The following is a 22,551-nucleotide window of genomic DNA, read 5'->3' on the forward strand; positions in this document are numbered from 1 at the left end:
AGTTTAGTCTATAGAGAATCTGCTGTTGTTATTTAAGAGGTATGTTTGGTAACATTTAGTGAAGTAAGGGGGTTAAGTCAAATGGTGGGGGCTCTCAATGCTTGTTTAAAAAAGTTTAATTAAAGGCTATGAGAAGATTATATAAAAGTAACAGAGAATATTGGTAAGGAAGCAAATATTGGTAAGGACAGAGATTCAGTGAGAATGATGACATTTGAAGGTGAGGTGAACAGAAAATCCTGTTTTGAATTGGGCAACTAATGGTCCTCATCTGAGTGAATTAAAGAACTCACTGTCAATCAATCCTTTCAATATCTTTATAACCACTTAATTCATCAGGAGTGCCAACAAATGTACCATTCTACAGCCCCAGAACACAATAAAATAAATCTTAATAACTTGCGCTTAGAGTATTGTAAACTGCAAAATATATAATCTATCATCTGGAAGACATCCAGAATGGTCTTAGTTTGATTAGGGGTGGGGTACTCTGCAAAAACCAATGTCTAAGAGAAAGAAAATTAATGAAAAGTTAAATTGGTGACCTGTCATTATTATTGTCTTGTTGCTGCATTTATTTTGTCAGGGAAAACTAATCCTGAGTCAGTTAAAAGTCGGGGAATTCTGAAATTATGTAAGACTGTGGAAACCCTGTATAAAATAACTATGTATAATGATTTTCTAGAAAAGTCACATTATATTAATAGTATTATCTTGTATAAAGATACTGTGACTCTAAAATAAAAGTTATTCATTTGTGACATATACTTCTGTCTTGTGATTTATCTTAAGTTTTTAACCTGTCATGTTTTTTTTAGATTTCTAACATTACAATTTATATTTGTCCAATCACACAACAGTTTAAAGCAAAGTTTAGTTTGAAAAGAATGTGCAGGAAGGATTAAAAAGCATGTTAACATGGTAATGTGTGTGTGTATATATATATATATATATATATATATATATATATATATATATATATATATATATATATATATATATATATATATATATATATATATATAAACATACATATTTATATATATATATCCTTCAAGATTGTTTATTTGACCAGATATTTGATTACCAGGAAGGATTAAAAAGCATGTTAACATGGTAATGTGTGTATATATATATATATATATATATATATATATATATATATATATATATATATATATATATATATATAAACATACATATTTATATATATCCTTCAAGATTGTTTATTTGACCAGATATTTGATTAATCAATGACTTTTGAGCAACTTCAGTCAAATATTTTCCACAGTTGCTCAGCTACAGGTAATTTAGCATATACTGTATAGCATACTTACTTCATTTCTTAGTTTCTGATGTGATTATAGGCTTTTATTCCTATTTTACCACCACCTCTAACTATCTAAAATTAAGCAAAATTTTCCATTAAAGTGGCCATTTTAATTAGACAACAGCCCTGAACACACCAGGGAGTGAGCATCATCTTTTAGCCAGCTCGATCCTCTGACCTTTACCCAATAGGACATCAGAAAAGCTGTTTCTGAGGAAAAACTAAGAAGTGTAAAGACAGGATGGGATGCAGTCCAGCCATCTTGGGCTGATGTGTGCACAGATGTTTTGTCAACTGGATGCAAAGCGGATCTCAGAGCAATATATTAGAAAATTCTGCCTAAAAATAACTTTCTCTAGTACTTGCTTCAGACACAACACATGTATCCTTCCTCCCTGTTTTAATGAGCAAATATTTTTATTAGTGACCCAAACCTTCTTAAAATCCTCCATCCTTTGCTCCTGTGGACTCCCTGCCGACCCTTGTTCCCATGGCAATTAGGAAGAAACCTCAGCTAATTAGCGGCTTCTTAACGAGATGCAGACAGCTCCAAGGACTTGTCCCCGCTTTCCAAACCTTCCTCAATAGCAGGGAGAGATTTGTGTGATCCGTTAATGGCCGGGGAGTAAAAAAGGCTGCGGTGGTGATATTGTGTTGGCGCTGGTTTGAAGTGCGCCCCGACCCGTCTCTGTGTTTTATAGACATGGGTGTCCCACTGAATGGGAAGCGAAGCACATAAATAGGACAAGACAACACAGAGCTATGAAAAGACTGTCATCAACTCGAAGGTGCCCCTGCCTTTAGAGCTTTAGAGGGGAGATTTAAGGAGGGAGTCTGCAACAGGAGCAGGGGGGCTTGAAGCTGAGGGCCCTCGCCACACAGCAGCACAGATCGAGTGTCTTTCTATTCTGTGTAGAGGTGACGCGTCCCCAGAAGAATGCGCTTCTCTTCCTCCTGTCGTTTGCTTCGATTTCCCCTCTGCCTGCTTCACTCGCACGGCCACGGAGCTGCCGCTTGAGGAATCTGGAGAACACAGCAGGGAATGAGAGGAATTTCTGCTTTTTTCCCTCCTCCACCCTCACCCCCTTTAGTTTGGACGCTTCCGAGCAGCCGGGCTCTTCAGTTTTCCCTCGTATCTGAACGCCGTCCAACCATAACAACCTCTCATAAACAAAAGGGGCTTGTTGATTGGTGGGGGTTCAGAGGGAGAGCGGCCGTCGCTGGCAGGAGCAGTCCTGAAATCCCAAAAGTAGAGGCTGCATGGAGGATTTAAGGAGGACTTTAAAGAATGCAGCAACTCTAAGGAACCATAAACACATGCTTGGTTCTTTTTTTAATCTGTCTTTCCTAAAAAAAAAAAAGGGCTTTGATGAACAAAACTCCAAAAGTGGAAGCTGGTTAATGTTAGGAAAAACCACAAAAGTGCAGAAGGAAAGAAAGTTTTTTACCCAAACAGAGGTCCCATAAAGAGAGTCTGGACCACATAGATTGTTTTTATTTTAAAGAGGTCCATCTCAGATCTGACTCAACCTACAGGCAACAACAGTATGGCTCACATGCCAATGTAACCCAAGGTCTCTGACAGGGAAACGATAATGCAAACCCATGTGTCTTAGAATAAAGTCTGCTCTGGGGTTTCCATTTTAAGAAGAAGAAAAAAAAGATTGTGCTTATTACACTCCTTCTTCTGCTGAAGTGATTTCATGAGTCCCACATCATCTCAGTCCAAATAAAACGTCAGAAGAGGCTCAGAAAGGAGATGTATAAACAAACGTTTACATTTTATTATAATTACTTACAGGCTGCATACCAAAGTGAGACTTTTAGAAACACAAAGATACCCCCCTCCACCCCCCCAAAATAAACCCTTCCATGCTTCAGTGCCTTTCAGAACAATCCTCAGGGATGCTGCGCCTCCTTGTGGACAACAAAAGGACAGCAGCTTTGCACATTTTTAATTGTTTACCTTTATTTAAGTGGAAACGCATTCAAATCAAGCAATCCAAACAATATATAAGAATTTCACTCAGGCACACATCAGGCATTCCTCGACGACCAACGACGACGTGCAGGATCGGCCGTCTCTGCTCATCATTTGTCTGCAGGCTTGAACGGGTCGGACCAAATCTTCATACCTTCGGAAACAAAAACACAAAAAACATCAGTGGGGGAAGAAATTACAAAATACAAAACAGAAATGAGTTTCCACAACAGTTTATAGATTCAGTTATTTAAGAATTTTAGATTATTTTGACATTTGTTGGTCTAAAACGGAGGTCTTACAAGTGGCTCTTTGAAACCTTTTACACAGGCTCTTAATAGGAGCTTAAAATTGTATAAAGAAAATCAACTGATGTAGTAAAATAAACAACTTAAAGCGGTAGTTTTTTAAATAATGTTTGATTTAATTGTCATGATAGAACATTAAAAGAAACAGAATTATGTTTTCAGATCTTTTTGTCATTAACTTGGAAATTATGTTTGTTTTTTGACATCAAATAACATTATTGGTGGGCATAGATTTTTTTTTTTTATTTAGATTAATCCCACTGTAACCTTGGAATTAATCTAGGTTAATCTAGATTAAATTGCTAATTTGAATTCAGCCAAAGGCATTCATGATGTGTGCTACCCCAGAATTTAAAAGATAAGGTTTGCTTTTTTTTAATGTTCGCAAAATCTGATGTCATTTAGTCTTCTTAAGATTTTGACAAAGTTATAAATACTTTTTTGCTCATTTGTTTCTGTGTTTATGCTGTAAAAAATACTGTCCCACTTCCAATTGTAGATGTCCCACCTTAACAATAAAGTGTCTCCAAAAATCTGACACACACGTCACCTTGAACAACTTCTCATCTTTAGCAACTTTCTCCGCGGCGTGCTGATCATGCATTCTCTTCATGATAGTTCGCCTCGCAGGTAATTTGTAAGATTGGTCACCTGTGGCCGCCTGGAGAACAAGCTAGAGGCAGCTAGAGCTGTGTTTAAAGCTCCTTTCATGTCAGCACGTCACGTTCGACGTGGTCATTTCCAGGTACGCCTACAGAGGTTGGAAGACTGATTCGTTCTCGCCCTCAGATATACGGTACATCTACGCTAAAATATCAAGGTGAAAGTCGTCATTAGTATAGACCCAGCTCCCAACCCAACTGTGAGAATAGATTAACGGCAATATTTTTTTATAGCACGATAAGAGTCTGGTGCTAACAAAGCGGGTTAACGCTGAGAATGGCCCACCGCTAAATAATATCCTATAAAAAGGAATATGCTTCATCTTTATGAAAATCTTTGATTTTTCTCATTTTTAAAGCTAAACACACGAACTGCTGGTGTTTGAAAAGGCAAGATATTTCCATCAGCAGATATTTCATAACAATAGCATGTTTTATTGAAATTTTGTGCAATATTTGTGGCTTTGAATGACTTTTACTGAGCTGGACTCAGGGAAGAATGGACCTTTGGGTTTTAAAGTTTGTAGAAACCTGGTCTAAAATCCTCTGAGACCTGCTAAGTTTTATTTCTGTCAACTCATCGGTACTTCTCAGTAAAGGCTGTAAAGTTTCCCACTGGCTGAAAACCCTGTTCAAACCCGGGAACAATCGGCTTTTAGTGGCAGTGTGAACGGTTCACTGATGCATGTTGACTCATGTCAAATGACTCGGCAAGCAACACGGGTTAAAATCACCTGCAAAAGGCACATGATACCTTTTAGCACAGTGTACGGATGTCAACACACCGCACCAGGTGCCTCTGATGTAACAAGACGAAACAACTCTGTTTACATTTAATTCCAATGGGAACGCAGCAGATTGTTGTGGGTCGACCCAGTTTAAAAAAAACAATCGATTCAGGTTTCTGAGCAGGGACACAACTAAAGTACGCAAAACAACCTGCAGTCGAGCACCAGAGTTCTCTCTCAGGACTCCTTCTCATCAGCTCCTCCAACAGGTTTCCCACTGAGTTTAGATATTTCGTTTCAGATAGGTGTTGCTGTAGGTTGATCTGGGTGAACAACCTCTGTTTTGATTTGGCTATTTTGCTTTAAATCAGTATGTAGTTCAAAGAGTTTTTTTCTGTTTTCTCATTGATTTTTTAAGTGGTCTCATGTGGAACCAGTTATAGTCTGTGAGGCAGACAACCTGTCTCAGGTTCTCATAAGCTCTAATCTCTATAGTATAGGTCTCTATAGTTGCTGCTATAGGCTTAGACTGCTGGAGGATATAAGGACCACTTTATATCATTAAAGCTATATTCTCCAATACTACAGTATCTTTAACTTTATCCTCTGTTTTTTTTTCTCATCATAGTTTCATCTGCTCTTTTTCTGTTTAGTTTTCACACCATCCTGGAGGGAAATATCAGCTGTGGTGCTGCAATCATTACCCTCAGTTATAGATGACAGAGTTGGGCCTGTTTTTCAGTGTTAAACCTTTATTCTCTCAGCTTTGCTATGACTAACTTTACATGCTGTCTTTCATCCCTTTGATATGAAAACAGGCTCAGAGCTTGTCTGTTTTACTGTTTCTTTCCTAGAGAGAGCCAACTGTGATGCCATTTTACTGTTATGTTTTAACATAGAAAGTGTTTGTAGATCAGTGCTTTTATGTTCCTGTAGTATCTCTGCTTCTGTCTCCTTGAACCCAAGTCGGCCTCAGCAGATGGCCGCTCACACTGAGCCTGATTCTACTGGAGGTTCCTTCCTGTTAAAAGCAGGTTTTCCTCTCCACTGTCGCTACAAGCATGCTTGGTTTGAGGAATTGCTGTTGAGTCAATGAGTCAATGCAATCAGTTGGCTTTTCTTAGATAGAAAACTGTGAACCAATCTGACTGTATGATCTGGTTGAATGTCTCTGTAAAGAGCCTTGAGGTTATGTGTTGTGAATTGGTGCTATGAAAATAAACTGAAGTGAAATAAAAAAAAAAATTCATTTTGAAGAGTTTATAATCCCATATTTGAACATTTCGGCTGATCCACCTAAAATTTGATGACTGGGATTAGATTACTTTTACTATTAAACTGGTACGTTCACCGTAGATGTCTGCAGTTGTGTGTGCATCTAATTCCTGAGCTAAGGTAGCATTTTTATTGTTACCTGCAGGCTGAACATCCGCCTGGTTGATTCCTGCCCGGTTCACCTTCTGGACTTCTCCTAACAGAGGACCACAGGATATGGCTTCAATAGTCAATCAGTATCATATATTTTTATTGACAAACTAGTGAGCAGCACTAGAACATTGTTGGTGATTTATATTCTTTTACTTCCTTTCTAAAGCTTGAGCACACAGTAGGTGTTGTATGTAAGCAATAAAGCAAAAACAGAGCAATCTATTTAAATAATAATCACAAACATTTCTTCTTGACCCTTTTTTTTTTTTTTTAGCAATTTAACAACCCCCCTAAAGGTTATGTTTTCCTCACACTTAGGTTATTTGTACATCAAAACGTAACGCTTTAATTGTGATTAATGATAATTGAATGTTAATTTTACTCCCATTGAACAAAACAACACTGCATTAAGCTCCAACACTAACAAGCAGTCAAACACAATGATAATCGTGGTGTTACTTACTGTACTCGTCTTTATGTGTCAGTGGATAGAAAAATATGGGATAAAACGCAGCAGCCACCGCCGTTACAAAGCCTCCAAACACCAGAGCTATTTTAGTGTTTTTAGACATCTTTTTCTGTTACATGTGAAGCGAAGCTCTAACCTCCAGAAGATCTCTTTACTTTCAGGAATGTTTCCGGGGGGAAAGGTTACATTTACCGTACCGGAAGAGACGTCAGAGGTGGGTACGCCCCATTCTTGTTCCGGCGAGAAACGCGGGGTCCGCTAAAGGCGGGGTTTGTTCTTACCAAAAAAAACATAAATAGCACTAATAGGTTTAAATGTTGCTGAATAATGTAAAAAAAAAAAGTGTCATAAAGTGCTAAAATCTGAAAAAGAAAGATAAAATAAAAACATAATAAAGGAAACACTATGCATATAAATATGCATTCAGTTCTTTAGCTAAACATTAAAGTGCAGCAAACGACAAAAAAAAAAAAAACATTTAAAATTGAATAAATTTCTAGTGAACATGGAGTACATAACTTTCAAACTTTCATTAAAAATAGATATGGAAATGTGATACATGATACTAAACAATAACTTATAACAGAGATACTACATGTCCACAGCTGTTTATTGATTATTTAATCTCCAGATGCATGGCATTGTAAAAACACTGTACAGTACAGTATTTTATTTATTTTTTTTTGTTGTTTTTTTGTAATTCTGTCAACTATTCCATTATTTTTTATACACTTTTTAAGGTCTAACTTTGTGTGACCACTTCTGCTATAACCTTTTGCTGCTGTAACACCACAAATTTTCCATTGTGCAAAAATAAAGGGATTTTCTATTCTATTCCATTCTATTCTATTCTATTCCATTCTATTCTATTCTATTCTATTCTATTCTATTCTATTCTATTACACGTAAATATACTAAACTAAAAAAAGAATGGATAGTAATACATTGGAATACAAGACAAAAACAAAATTAAATATCCATCTTCCGTCACGCTTACCAGCACCCCTCGCGACCCTGCGAGGGGTGCTGGTGCCTATCTCCATCAGTCTATGGGCGCCAGGCCATCGCAGGTTAACACACAAACAACCCTTCTCAAACACACACTCTCCAAAAACAGAATTTAGAGAAGCCAATTAACCTACCGTAACAGTCATGTTTTTGGACAGTGGGAGGAAGCCTGAGTACCCAGAGAGGACCCACGCATGCCCAGGGAGAACATGCAAACTCCATGCAGAAAGATCCCCAGGCTGGGATTTTGAACCCAGAACCTTCTAACTTCAACTCCAACTGCCTAAATGTAAATAACAATCTTGAAATTACTAAGTAAAATTGTTAAGATAAATAAATAATTGGAAGTAAGTTATTGGCAAGAGAATAGGAGCATTAAAAGGAATAAATCAGAAACACATACTAAAACCACTGAAATGTGAATATTTGCATTAAGAAAGTAGTTGTAAAAAAGAGTTTCCACAATAATGATTAAAAATATAATTAGGTGAGAACTCTGGATACATTTATATGTTCCTACTTTTTTGTTATATTAAATAGACCCTTTGGAGCCAATTACAAGAAGCTCTTTATTAGAGGGACCATTTAGCGAAAGTAACCTTTAAGTTGTTTTTAAGACTCAGTCCACATTATAGGATTTAAACATGCTAAGGCCACGAATCATCATTTTTTCAATGAATCCGAATTAGTTTGTTCTGGCAGGTTGTCTCCTCCCCTAAACTCCTGTCCAGATTATCCGCCGGCTGACTATAAAGGAGGCGCACCCAGTCACATGCTTCTGCATAAACAATAACAAGAACAACGAGGAAGTGTCGCTGAGGAAAAATGAGCGTTTTAACCCTGATCGTGTTGGTTTGCTGCTTCTGTTCGGGTCAAACCTTAGAACAGGATCAAATCATCCAAGCATTTGTCATTCCTCACAGCCACATGGATGTAGGCTGGGTTTACACCATCCAGGTTGGTGTGTTCATGCATTAATCAGACAGTATTTACTGTGTATTCATGGTGCGTTTGTGTGCCGTAGGAGAGCATGCACGCCTATGCAGCCAATGTGTACAGCAGTGTGACAGAGGAGCTGTCTAAAGGGAAGGAGCGCAGGTTCATCTCTGTGGAGCAGGAGTTCTTCAGACTATGGTGGGACTCTGTGGCTTCAGACGCTCAGAGGAAACAAGTATGGACTCACTACAGTCACATGATCACTAATTCCTAGTAGTATGTTTTATTTTATTTGGAATAAAGCTTTAAAACCCTTTATCAGCGATGGACAGTGCATTGTAAAAGATTGCTGCAAGTAAATTGTAGAAAAGTGCCCTACATGCATACTATACACAGCTTTGGAGCTAATAGAATAATGATTATTTTGCAAATCGATTATTTTTCCGATTGATTATTGGACAGCTAAAAGGTTCCTTAGAGATTTCTGCAAATTAAACCAGGTGAAACTAAAACTTTTCCATTTGAGGAGTTGTGGATAGAGCATAATGGCAGATGCAACTTTTTTTTTTTTTATATTAAATGCAAAAATTTCACACATAGCTGCTGAAGGTGGGTCGCTCTGTCAGCTAAAGGCATGCTTTAGAGCCTATACTCCAATTAACAATTAATTGATTACTAAACTAGCTGAAGATTATTTCACTAATTGATTAATCACCATTAATCCGCTTAATTGGTTCAGCCCTACACAGCTATATATGCCTACTATAATCTACAAAGTGAAGTGTGTAATAAAGAACTTTTTAACTGTATATTAAATATTATCTGTGTTAAATTCTCTTAAAAGTGAGAGCTGAAAAACAGCACCAAACTCATCTGTTTCTCCATGACATCAAACTTCATTGGTGCTTATTATGATCTCTGAATACCACTCTCTCACAATAAAAAATAAAAAGCACAAAAAAGAGGATAAAAACACTTTTTAAATCAAAGAAATGTAAAAAAAAAAAAAGGCATATTTTAGCAATATTTGTTTGCTTTTCTTACTCTTATCCTGATTTATTATTTAAACCGTCGCTTAAATTGACTAATATACAAAATATTAAATGAATAATCATTAGCTCTATATAAACAATTAACAGAATCCTGGTATTTTTCTAATATTCTGTACCATACCAGTATGAAGAGACTGTCTGGGTATGAAGGACTGATACTTGAGTTTCTGCTGAATCCTGAGCCATTAATGGTCAGCTGTGCGTCACTGTAAACACTCCCTGACATCCCAACATATTTTATAATTTTCCTCGTCCTCACTGTTCAGCCGAGGATTTCCTTCTTCCATTTTCGTCTGTATTTTCAAAAGCGTTTCCTTCTGAGGAGGAAGTGGCTGAGAATCAGATGTAAACAGAGAGCATAGGTGAGGGGAGTCCGTTTCTAGGCAACCATGACAGCAACAAAATAACCCTGCTTGTCAGGGTCCCTAATGGTGAAGTTGAAAAAAAAACTGTAAATACACCTGTTTCCTTGAAAGCAATTAAAACATATTAAAGCAGGTTTCCCTGCTTTAGCGCGGCTGATTTCCATAGATTAACTGATTAAAAGACTTTTGATGAACTGCAATCATCAGAATGAGCTGTGCTAAAGCAGGGAAACCTCTAAAACCTGCAGGACAGCTGCCCCCTATGACCTGCTTTAGATTATAGCAGGAAGCCGGAGTACCAGAAAAAAAAAAAAACATTTGTCTCACACTAAGCAGCCCCTACAATGTAGAAGTGTCTCATATTAAATAACCTCTTAGCTCTGTTATTTTATACACTTCAGGGAAGCGTTTGCTGCATGTCTTTGGTCCAAAAGTTTTCTTCGGTGGATTTAAATCAGTGTTGGAATAATAATTTCTGCGTTTCTTTATTTTCTGTCCTATAAATCTGAACGTCTAGGTCCGACAGCTAGTGAAAGAAGGTCGGCTGGAGTTCATCATCGGAGGCCAAGTGATGCACGATGAGGCCGTAACAGACCTGGAGGATGAGATCCTGCAGCTGACGGGTCAGCTGACGTCCCTCGCAGTTTTTTGCAGCAGATAACCCTCGCTGCCTTGTGACCTTGCTGTCGTTTCAGAGGGCCACGGCTTCTTGTACCAAACGTTTGGCGTGCGGCCGCAGTTCTCCTGGCACGTGGATCCGTTCGGAGCCTCTGCTGCTACGCCGGTGCTGTTCTCCCTGGCCGGGTTCAACGCTCACCTCATCTCGCGCATCGACTACGACCTCAAAGACAGCATGCAGAAAAAGAAGGTGCTGCTGGACGGCTATGTGCTGTGATTACAGGGGGAGGGAGATGATTTACTCAGTGGGGATTTTCTATGACTGCAGGAAATGCAGTTTGTGTGGAGAGGTTCTCCATCTTTGAAAGCCCAGCAGGAGATCTTCACTCACACCATGGACCAGTACAGCTACTGCACTCCATCTCACCTGCCGTTCTCCAACAGGTAGTAGGGGATTTATTTCATCTTCTGATGATCAGAAACCTGTAATGCTTTAATTCAGTGTCACCCACCAACACAAAGGCGAATGGAGGGAGCAGGATTTATGGTTTTCAACGTTTCATTTATAAATAAGACTGAAAAGTCTGCCATCCATTTGTATCCACTCCCACTGATTCAGTACATTTTTAAAATCATAAAAATCATTACTTCAATCTAAACCAATTAAGCTGTATGAATATGGTTGTTGTGCTTCTGGAAGATGAAACCCCGTTTCTAGGCAACTGTGACAGCAGCTGAGGCGAAGCTGAGGAGGTCCTGCTTAGGTCTGCTCCTCCTCCTTTGTCCAAAGCCTCTAATGGTGCATTCTGACCAACCTGTGTCACGTCTCATGGTTTGACGCTGGAAGTTTTAGCTTGACGCGGTGCGTTGATCAATCAGAAAAGCTAACGCACCAGTTTTAGGAGAGAGGGACACTACATGCAAGCCATAATGGCTTCTAAGAGCCGATAGCATATGAATTCATAAAATAAATAAATATTATTGGATCATTTTTACTCCACTAAAACATTTTCTTACTAAACTGTGCTGAAATAGTTTATAAATAACGTTTTGGGGCAGACTTCTTCGTCCAAAACTGGATTAGAAAAATATGTTGTTTTTTTCAAACTCATCAAAGCAAATAAAGTCCAGCCACTGTCTAGATGCAACGACGGAACAGAGCAGCTAAACAACCTGAGCCTTTGGCATCCTGAGCGCCTGACCCCAAAATACACTCCAAAATGCGTTTGCTTTGAACGCAGCATGAGGGTTTCTACTAAGTTTACCACCATCAACTCTGACTGTTAAGCATCCAACAGCATGATGCTGCCACTGCCGTGTTTGACTGTAAGGTTGGTGTTTTCAGGGGGAATGTGAATTACCAGGTTTCTACAAACTTTTTTTTGTTATTAATTCAAGGCCAAAATAGTATTTCTTTTCCTGACACTGAGACCGGTGTTTCTTACAAAGCTACACAGATGGCCGTTAGCTTTGCTGTTGTGCCATGCTCTTCTTTTTCAGATGTTCAATTGAAAGGAAATCTGTGAAATATAAAAAAGCAAGTTTTATTTGGAAATCCTGTGTTTCTACCTCCCACATCTGTCAGCTGTTTTCCTCTATTCCACACTGTTCAGATATTTCTTTTAAAGAAAGCTGTATTACTGCATAATTCTACTAGCATGCAATATATAAATGTAAAAATGTTATGTTTAAAGTGTGTGAGTTAGAGAAACACTGGGTTTTGCTTATATATATATATATATATATATATATATAGATATATATATATATATATATATATATATATATATATATATATATATATATATATATGCATTTGTTTTTGTTTTTTTCCCTCCTCAGATCTGGTTTCTACTGGAACGGTGTACCTTTGTTCCCTGACCCCCCTAAGGACGGAGTCTACCCCAACATGAGCCTCCCCGTCACCAAGGAGACGATGCGTTCGTACGCTGAGACCATGGTGGAGAACATCAAGCAGAGGGCTGCTTGGTTCAGGACCAACCATTTGCTCTGGCCATGGGTGGGTAAAGGAAACTAGGATTTTAATCCTGAGAAGCGTTTGATTTTCTGAATGCTGTCACTCTTTTATTTATTTTTTTAGGGCTGCGACAAACAGTTTTACAACTCATCAGTTCAATTCAGAAATATGGACCCTCTGATGACGTACATCAACCAGAACAGCAAGGAGTTCGGAGTAACGGTCCAATATGCAACCCTGAGCGAGTACTTCCTGTCAGTCCACCAATCAAATCTTACCTGGGCTGTCCGTGGAAGTGAGGACTTTCTGCCATATTCAACAGGTGGGTCATGTAAAGGAGTCTTTGTTCTAGAAGAAGGAAAAATGTCTGGAAAACTAAAGATTTTTTGTTATTTCGTCCCTAAAATTCCTGTACCTTCCATAAATTTTAGATCTTAATTAATTTATATTTCAGAATGACGGTTTTGGACTCTGGAAAGGTTCCAAGGTTGAAAACTGTTTTAAATCCTGGAAGTAGTGTTTAACGTACCAAAAAAGAAAAAACTCCCACAGAAACTATGTTTGCTATCTTCACAGAGCCCTACCAGGCATGGACGGGGTTTTACGCTTCTAGAAATGTCCTTAAGGGAGTGGCACGGCGGGCCAGTTCCCAGCTGCACGCTGCAGAGACACTCTTCACCCGGTACCGGATCAGCTACCCGGATGGATCGGTAGCTAAACCCTGGGCTCTGGATAAACTCAGGGCTCTACGCTGGGCAGTCTCAGAGGTGATCTGTCCCCAGAGTCCATTTTTTCCCACTCATTTGCCATCAATAAGGAAATGATTACCAATACATGCTGTGATTCACTGCAGGTCCAGCACCATGATGGCATCACCGGTACCGAGTCTCCTAAAGTGGCAGAAATGTACATGGAGCACCTCCTGCAGGCCATGATGGGAGCGGAAGAGCTATTAGCCGCGCTTTTCCTGCTGCCGCATAACCAGGCTGTTCCTAGAAGGAGCCCCCATGGAGAAGGTGGATTAATGTTTTTGGGTCTTAATTTTCAAATCTCGTCATAATTCATTGTTCTAATATTCAAATTCAACATCTGGTAGGCAGAGGTGGAAAAAGTAAGGACAAATTGGTATAAGTAAGTAAAAGTACCCTTTTAAAAATGCATTGGCGTAAAAGCAAAAAAGGTACTTAGTAAGAGTAAAAGGTGCTCAGTTACTTTTAATTATTTGCTAATTAAAAATGATTAGTTATAAATCCAATCTAACAATTACTGACTCTATTTTTGTTGGATTTAAAGAAGCGGCTATGATCATCATTAAACACAGTATTCTAGCAGGGTTTGCACCCAGGCTGTGCTACGTGGTGCACACTGCTCAAATATTTCACCTGAAGCTTTTAAAAGGCAAAAACCCCCCCCAGATTTTTAGGGATATTTAAGCAGGTATTGTTGCTGCCTTTTTATTGACTATTCTGAGCCTGAAATTCTGCATTAAATTCATACATAATCACCCGATTCTTGTCTTTATGCTTCATATAAATCTCTCTGATCTGCTTGGAAGAATTCAGTGTCGGTTTTTCTATCTGTCCCTGTTTTTAGGTGCGGATCAGGCTCAGAAGCAGCACCTGATTATTTACAACCCTTTGGCGTGGAACGTCACAGCTATTGTTAACATCACCGTAATGTTCCCCAGTGCAGCCGTCCATGATGATGATGGCCAGCCTGTCCCTGCGCAGGTCTGTCAGTGCCTCCTCCTGTTAGACTTCATTAGTTTGTCCATCATGCTCTAAAATCAAGCCTCTCTCTTTATCTGCTTTGCAGATCCAGCGGTCGGCGCAGTCCAACTCCACCTACGACCTTTTCTTTGTGGTTCAGCTCGCCGGCCTTCAGCACAGGAAGTACTCCGTTCGGTTCTCTGAGGCGCCGTGTTCTGGGAGGTCCGAGTGTGAGCGCACCTACGACGCCCAGGGAGTTGTGTTCGAGCGGCGGCGTGTGAGGGACTGGCAGAAAACAGGGAGGCGGCTTCTGCCTATACTGAATGACTGCTACAAACTCATGTTTGACCAGGACACCAACCTGCTGCACAGCGCCACCTACCTGTGGGTATCAAGCATCCAAGCTAATCTTTTCAGTGGAAGCCCCTTAATGTGTCACAGGATAATGCATCAGCTTTCTGACATCAAAAGTTCTTTAGCACACTAAGACTATAAAGAAAGCCCTCAGCATGACGGGTCCTCCACCATACGTATCAGTGAGCATCATTTTTATTTGTTAAACTCAGCTTCTACCAATTTTTTGATCATTTTGATCTGTAAATGAATACAAATACAAAAACATTTTTAATTACACAACATTTTCTGAATCCCATTAACCTACAGGATGAGGTAGATGGTAGCGGGAAACCTGAGAGCTCGCTGATTGGTTGACAGCGTTCATAGGCTTTCTGAGCGAGATTAAGCAAAATGACTTCCAGGTTCAAATGCCAAATGGTGCCGTCGTCCAATCAGTGAAGTCTAATGTTTAAAGTGTTTTTGAATATTTGATATTTTTGAAAAACATTTTTTGAATATATGTTGTTTTTTGTTTCATTTTAGTTGTGTTTAAAGATTTGTTGATGTGGTTTGCACTTCAGGGCCACTGTACTTCTTATAGAACCACATTTTTTATTTATTAATTTTTTTTAAGCAAGTGACAATTTTGGTAATTAATTTACTTAATTTTTTAACTATATAAATGCGGTATTAAAAAAGACCTCTGGTATTTGGCCTGTTTTTCTTCCCTGGCAGACAGGAGAGAAGGCAAGTCATGGTGACGCAGGATTTCTGGGAATATAACGCCAACGGAGACGTGGAAGCGGGACCCCTCTCCGATAACTACATCTTCAGCGCTAACGGCTCAGCCTCTCGCGCCTACGAAGCGGTGGAAATGGAGATCGTCCCAGGGAGGGTGCTCACTGAGATCAGGCAGCGCTTCTACAGGTCGGTGACCGGAGTTTGGATCTAAACACCATTGGATCTTACTTTCTGTTTAAATAAGAAAATCTGATTTGATGCCGTAGAGAGGAAGGAGATAAGGACTACGCCTACTCCATCACCACCCGTGTCCCAGAATACTCTGGGGCCGGAGCTCCCTGCCACAGACTGGAGCAGACCTACTCTCTGGGCCCCCTGCGCCTCAACACAGAGGTGGTCCTCAGAACCAGATCCTCCCTCAACAACAACAAGACTCTGTACTCTGATGACAACGGCTACCAAATGATGAAGAGAACCTACAAGAAATTCCCCAATAACACCTTAGCAAGGGTAAGGCATTTCACCAGCTGATGGATTGTTCAGATTTGGGGTTTTCTTCGTTAAAATGTTGCGGTTTCCTGTCTGCAGAATTATTTCCCCATGGTCCGAGCCGCCTACATCCAGGATGACCTCAGCCGCCTGGTGCTGCTCAGCGACAGAGCCCACGGCGTGTCCAGCCAGGCTGATGGACAGATTGAGGTAATAAAAACCACGCAATGAACACCTAGAGAGCGATTTCAGGCACAAATGAATTTTCTGTTTTGTTTTCAGGTGATGCTCCATCGCCGTCTTTGGAACAACTTGCAGTGGAACCTCGGCTACAACCTGACGCTAAACGACAGCTCGGTCGTGACGCCCACGCTTTGGATGATGCTGGGCTCTGTGAGCACAACTTCCAAGCTGTACCAGAGGGGGGCGGTAGAGCTGCAGCATCGGCCAGTGGTCATGTCAATAGACCAACCTGGTAAATACCTTTTAGTTATATGCGAAAATGCTGATCTGCTGGTGCTGATTTTTAATTAATTTCCTCTTTAGCAGTGTGGAAAGCAGTGACATTTGGTCATATTCCAAGTCTGGATCAGAACGGAGAAAAATTAAAAAAATTTGGGAAATTACACATTGTTTAAACATTTTATACTCCCACTTAGATGGAGAGGTCTGAAATTGTCATCATGGTTGCATGTCCAGTGTGAGAGACATAATCTAAAAATAAAAATATAATAATAAAATAAGTATTTGAACACGTGAGAAAATCAATGTTAATATTTGGTACTGTAGCTATTGTTTGCAAATCCAGAGGTCAAATGTTTCCTGTAGTTCTTCCCCAGGTTTGCACACACTGCAGGAGGCATTTTGGCCCACTCTTCCACACAGATCTTCTTTAGATTAGTCAGGTTTCTCGCTGTTGCTGAGAAGCAGAGTTTGAGCTCCCTCCAAAGATTCTCTATAGGGTTTAGGTCTGGAGACTGGCTAGGCCACAGAAAAACCTTTCTATGCTTTTTACAGAGCCACTCCTTGGTTATCCTGACTGTGTGCTTTGAGTCATTTTCATGTTGGAAGAACAAGCCTTGACCATCTTCAATGCTCTAACACAGGGAAGGAGGTTGTTCCCCAAAATCTGGCAATACATTGCCCAGATCATCCTCTCCTTAATACAGTGCAGTTGCCCTGCCTCATGTGCAGAAAAACACCCCGAAAGCATGATGCTACCACCCCCATGCTTCACAGCAGAGAGGTAGTAGCATCAGGAGGTGATATCTTGCTTGGACCCCAGTCGGAGGGAGATTGACAGTCATGTTTAGCTTCTTCCATTTTCTAATAGTTGCTCCAACAGTGGACTATTTTCATGAGCTGCTTGGCAATTTCCCCATAGCCTTTCCAGCCTTGTGGAGGTGCACTATTTGTCTCTATTGCCTTTAACAGCTCTTAGGTTTTGGCCATGTTAGCAGTTGGATTCTTACTGATTGTATGGGATGGGCAGATGTCAACCTCAAACAGGTGCATCTAATTTAGGATTATGAATAGAGGAGGTGGACATTTTGAAGGCAGACTAACAGGTCTTTGAGGGTCAGAATTCTAGCTGATAGACAAATGTTCAAATACTTATTTGTAGCTTTCTAAGTGGGAAAACTTGCAAAATAGCAGTATGTTCAGATACTTATTTTCCTCACTGTATTTATTGACAGGATATGATAGGACCTCCCAACTGAGTAACAGTGTGGGGTTTGTGTTACTGATTCAGCATCGTTTAGAATATAAAGTCTTTTTACAGCCACCCTAAATCTTAGTTTTAAACTTAATTTAGTTGTAAACTACATGTGGTTTAGGCTGTCAAAGAGGTGCCACAAACTTTGATCTAAAGAACCTGTATACATTCTAGTTTTTCTTAAAGCATTTTAAAATAGTGCTAAGTTTGGCCAAATACACAAAAATAAGGTGAAATATTCCTTCAAACCTAAAGCCAACTTCATTGTGGGACTTCATGACTAACGTCCTCCACTATGTAAAGACGTCTGTTAAAAAGTATGAATATTTTAAATGAAACAGTTATCCATCCATCCATCCATTATCTTACACGCTTGTCCCAATTGGGGTCGCGAGGGGTGCTGGTGCCTATCTCCAGCAGTCAATGGGCGAGAGGCGGGGTACACCCTGGACAGGTTGCCAGTCCATCGCATCCAAATGTTTTATTTATTAATTAAAAAGACAGCTAACCAAAAAACAGAGAAACTGCTGTAATCCTTTTAGCCTTCGTGTTATCTGCTGAAAATTATGCTCTCTCTCTTCATTTAAAACAATAAAATTTTCCTTTTTCTAGAAAACTATCTTTTTGAAAAGCCTCTTTCTCCTTTTTAAACTCCCAGATATTAGAAATGGCTACAGACGTGGACAAAACAGTTCCTACCTCTCATTTAATGAAAGACAAAATGAGCAATGGGCACAGAAATAACTTAAATCTGACCAAAGTAATAATAAATAAGATTTCTGTGAACATGAAGAAATGAAAGTCAGACATTGCTTTTCAACCATGCTTCATCAGAATGATTTGAAAAAAATAAACTAATAAAACAGGCCTGGTTAATCGTATCCCATTTTGTTGCTCAACATTTTGAGGCAATCACTGCAATCGAACAATTCCTGTAGCTGTCAGCAGCTATTTTGGCCCACTCCTCATGAGCAAACTGCTCCAGGTGTCTCAGGTTTAGATTCCTTTTCCAGACTTCATGTTTCAGCTCCTTCCAAAGATGCTCAGTGGGATTTAGGTCAGGTCACAGTAGGCCAGAATAGTCGTTTTCCAGTTCCATGTTGAGTGTGGTATACACCATGTCCCCAAACAGCACAGTGACTCCCTGTAGCCCTATTTATAGACCCCCTGACTGATTACAAAATCCTAGACAGTGTTGTTTATTCTTACTTTTGTCAGTTTCAAGTTATTTCTTTGACTAACTATTTTGTCCACATTAATACCTGTGAGGCTTTCCCTCTTTGTAAGATGCGTTTTTTTTCCCTCTGGGTTGTCTGGTAGAGCTTAGGGAGGTTAATTTACCATTTTAAAAAAAGGTAATATTGTGAAATTTTTCTCTGGTCAGGACATAGGTTAAATTCAGTTGCATTACCAGGTAATTCCTCTCTGCATCTTTGCGTAAACAAATCACTGGTATCTTGTTGCTTAGGGAAGAGATGGACTGGAAAAGAGCCCAGCTTTAACCCTCCCATCCCTCCAGTTGTTCTGCCTCCTAACCTCCACCTGCTCAGCCTCAGTATCCTAGGATGGAACTACAGCTCCAATCATGATCTGCACATAAGCCACCTACATTCAGGTACCATGGAACAGAATGATGCATCTGCAACTTTTCCTATATTCTGATGTATTTATTTGTGTGGGAAATTTAAAACAGGTAAGCAAGTGGACTCTGAGCCAGACTACGATCGGGTTCTGTTGAGAGTAATGCATCTGTATGAGGAGGGGGACGACACCGAGCTCTCCAAGCCTGTCACCGTAAACTTCAAGGTACTGATGTAGATAGACAGAAAAGGTGTAGATCTGTTGATGTCACTTAAACTTTCCAATGTTTTGTAATTTCAAGACAAGGTCACTTTAAAAAGGAAAACAATGACCAAAGTTTTTCTCAATTGAAATTCTGTAATCTGTCACTGCTAAACAGAGAACAGCTTCTAGCATCCTTTCGTCTAAGTCATCAAATGAAAAAGAAGAGTAAAGCACATCGTCAAACATAACCTCCACTAAAAGTGACTGAAGTAAGGTGAGCATTAATGAGGCAGTGAAGCGTTTAGGAGTTCAGTAGTAACTCTGGAGGAGCTGCAGAAATCCACAGCTCAGGTAGAAAAATGTGTTGATTTGGCCTTTATGGATGAGCTTTTATTGCAGTAAAAACTGCTTCTACATAAATGGGATTCAGACAGATGAATACAAGTTACTTAAAAATAGTAAAAAAAAAAGCTTCTCTATGGGTGTCACTGCATTAAATTGTGTTTTTAAGCATCTGTGATCAGTTTAGAATAATTTGACCTGTGTTTTTTTTTTTCTGGTTGGTCTCAATCTAAAGTTGGAAAAAGCTAAAGTTTTCACTGTTTTCTTCACAAAAGGAATAAAGATATTTTGGCAAATAGTATTTCCGTGTAGAATAAACACACGGACCGCTTTAAGTATATTTCAATGCAGATGATCAGATTCAGTCCATTCAATAAATCAATAAAAAAAATAATGTGATCGGTGTCCAATTTAGCTCTGATCTGCCAGCTTGAGTCAGATACCTTTATCATAAGCCAGCTGTGATGTATGGCCATTCGTTCTTAAACTCTTGTTTTCCTTTTTTCATTCCTCTGGCATTCAGGATGTTTTGAAGGGTTTAGGGGAGGTGAGGGACCTGGAGGAGCGTTCTCTGACAGGAACCTGGAATATCACCAGTCTGCAAAGGTGGAAGTGGAAAACTGCTGATAACTTTGGAAAAAGTAAGGAATGCTGTAAACGTGACAGGAAAGAAACGTCCTGCTCAGTGACTGAGATGCATGTCTGCTTAAATTAAATGTTTCTTCTCTTTATTTAGAGAATGAACAGCATGGGAGCAGTGTGGGTAAAGATTTCACTGTCACCATCTCACCCAAAGAGATCAGGACCTTCTTCATTCACTTCAGCTCCAGGAACTGCTGAACAGACCCTCCTATTATCTTCTGTGAAGATCAAAACTTTTTGACAAATTGTTCCTTAAAAGATTTAATAATTTGCTGCTTGATGATTTAATGCAGTTTTTGCACAATGTGTTGATTTCTTTGATGGATCAAAGTGATCATGTGTTCTGCTTGGAGAAATTTCTTCTTTCATATTAACAAACATAAAGGTTGTTTCAAACGAGAAGAAGTCCAACATGTTAATCTGTTTATTTAGCCAAAGGTGAAACCAAATAAAACCAAATATGAATATATTTTTTTTTTTGCTTTCCTTTTAATAGCCAAGATATTCTTTATTTTTTATTTATCTTATTTATATGCTTATTTTTTTATATATTTTTCCAGATAAGTAGCACCAAGAAAATGTAAACATACACTAAGCATGGGCGCTAATTATTATATACATCTGGGGGGGGATGAGGATTCCTTTTAAAATAATTTTTAGGAAAAACTATGAAATATATATGAAGACCAAAAAAAAAAAAAGCATAAAACCAGACAAAGATATAGAGGATTTAATTTAAAGGGGAAAAAAATAAAAATACCTAAATAATCATTGCCTTTATAAATACAATTTGTCTGTCAACATGTAGCTGGGTAAAAAAAAAAAAAAAAAGAATGCAACTCTGCAAGAAATGGTTGTCCCGGATTCCCCCTAAATCATGTAAAATCGTGGTCTGGATAAATCCATAGTAACATTTGGCTGCAGCAATTTGCACATTTCTGGTTTAACATATGACCCAAACTGGTCAAATTCCATTTACCTGCTTAGTTTCCTGGAAGTGAATCAGGTATTTCTAGCTGGGTAAATATTTTAATGTGTGTTTAGGATCTCTGCCCCATTAGAACATCCAAGTTTCAACCACCAAGCCATTGATTTGATGAGAAATCGAATAATTTAGAGGTACTTCACCCCCCTTTGTAAAAAGCAGCAGTTTTACTGACAGCAAAACAGGTACTTAGCATGATGCTACCACCACCAAGCTTGACAGTTGGTTTTTATATAGTGTTATAACATGACTCCTCCACATTGAACCAGTGTAGCCAAGTGGATTTTTCTTTAGGTTTATTTGGGCTGATCAGTGTGGGCAAATACAATTTTAGTCAAATATTATTTTAGTTTTAAGTTGATAAGGGAGGTAGATTTACAAATAAGGATTATAAAATTTTATTTCATTAATTTTTTAGCACAAAGATGGCTTTAAACTATGGAAGAAGATTAGGGGCATGGGAAAAATAAAAAAATTTAACTGACTTTTTAAATTTTATTTCTTTTTTTTTTTCAAAAAATTCTGACTTCAATCTCAGAATTCTGACTTTTTACTCAAACAACTCACATCTTTGTCAGTGAAACTGAGTGCTCCTACATGTTTTCCTTCATGGTCCTTTTCCTTTTGGATCCTTAAGATTCTGAGATTGAAGTCAGAATTCTGACTTTTTTCTGAGATTGAAGTCAGAATTCTGACTTTTTTCTGAGATTAAAGTCAGAATTCTGACTTTTTTCTGAGATTAAAGTCAGAATTCTGACTTTTTCTGAGATTAAAGTCAGAATTCAGACTTTTTTCTGAGATTAAAGTCAGAATTCTGACTTTTTCTGAGATTAAAGTCAGAATTCTGACTTTTTTCTGAGATTAAAGTCAGAATTCTGACTTTTTCTGAGATTAAAGTCAGAATTCAGACTTTTTTCTGAGATTAAAGTCAGAATTCTGACT

At 38.9% G+C, this 22,551-nt stretch overlaps 2 protein-coding genes across 2 annotated transcripts; one reads left to right on the plus strand and one right to left on the minus strand.

Moving 5' to 3' along the window:
- Window positions 1-3,085: 3,085 nt before the first annotated feature.
- Window positions 3,086-7,092, minus strand: smim20 (small integral membrane protein 20). Its single transcript, XM_038270394.1, has 3 exons — window positions 6,901-7,092; window positions 6,424-6,480; window positions 3,086-3,465 (listed from the first exon to the last, which is right to left on the minus strand). Exons 1-3 carry the CDS (start codon window positions 7,007-7,009, stop codon window positions 3,422-3,424), a joined length of 210 nt encoding a protein of 69 aa, XP_038126322.1. The 5' UTR covers window positions 7,010-7,092; the 3' UTR covers window positions 3,086-3,421.
- Window positions 7,093-8,682: 1,590 nt separating this feature from the next.
- man2b2 (mannosidase, alpha, class 2B, member 2) lies at window positions 8,683-20,976 on the plus strand. Its single transcript, XM_038270440.1, has 19 exons — window positions 8,683-8,871; window positions 8,939-9,085; window positions 10,785-10,890; window positions 10,963-11,135; window positions 11,214-11,329; window positions 12,728-12,905; window positions 12,987-13,185; window positions 13,440-13,630; window positions 13,717-13,879; window positions 14,457-14,593; window positions 14,679-14,956; window positions 15,644-15,835; window positions 15,916-16,159; window positions 16,238-16,348; window positions 16,421-16,613; window positions 19,324-19,470; window positions 19,549-19,661; window positions 20,506-20,623; window positions 20,719-20,976. The coding sequence occupies exons 1-19, from the start codon at window positions 8,740-8,742 to the stop codon at window positions 20,820-20,822; spliced, it is 3,042 nt and encodes a 1,013-aa protein (XP_038126368.1). The 5' UTR covers window positions 8,683-8,739; the 3' UTR covers window positions 20,823-20,976.
- Window positions 20,977-22,551: the final 1,575 nt, after the last annotated feature.

Source organism: Cyprinodon tularosa, unplaced genomic scaffold, assembly GCF_016077235.1.
Source record: "Cyprinodon tularosa strain WSP-4 unplaced genomic scaffold, ASM1607723v1 ctg76, whole genome shotgun sequence".
Lineage (NCBI taxonomy): Eukaryota > Metazoa > Chordata > Actinopteri > Cyprinodontiformes > Cyprinodontidae > Cyprinodon > Cyprinodon tularosa.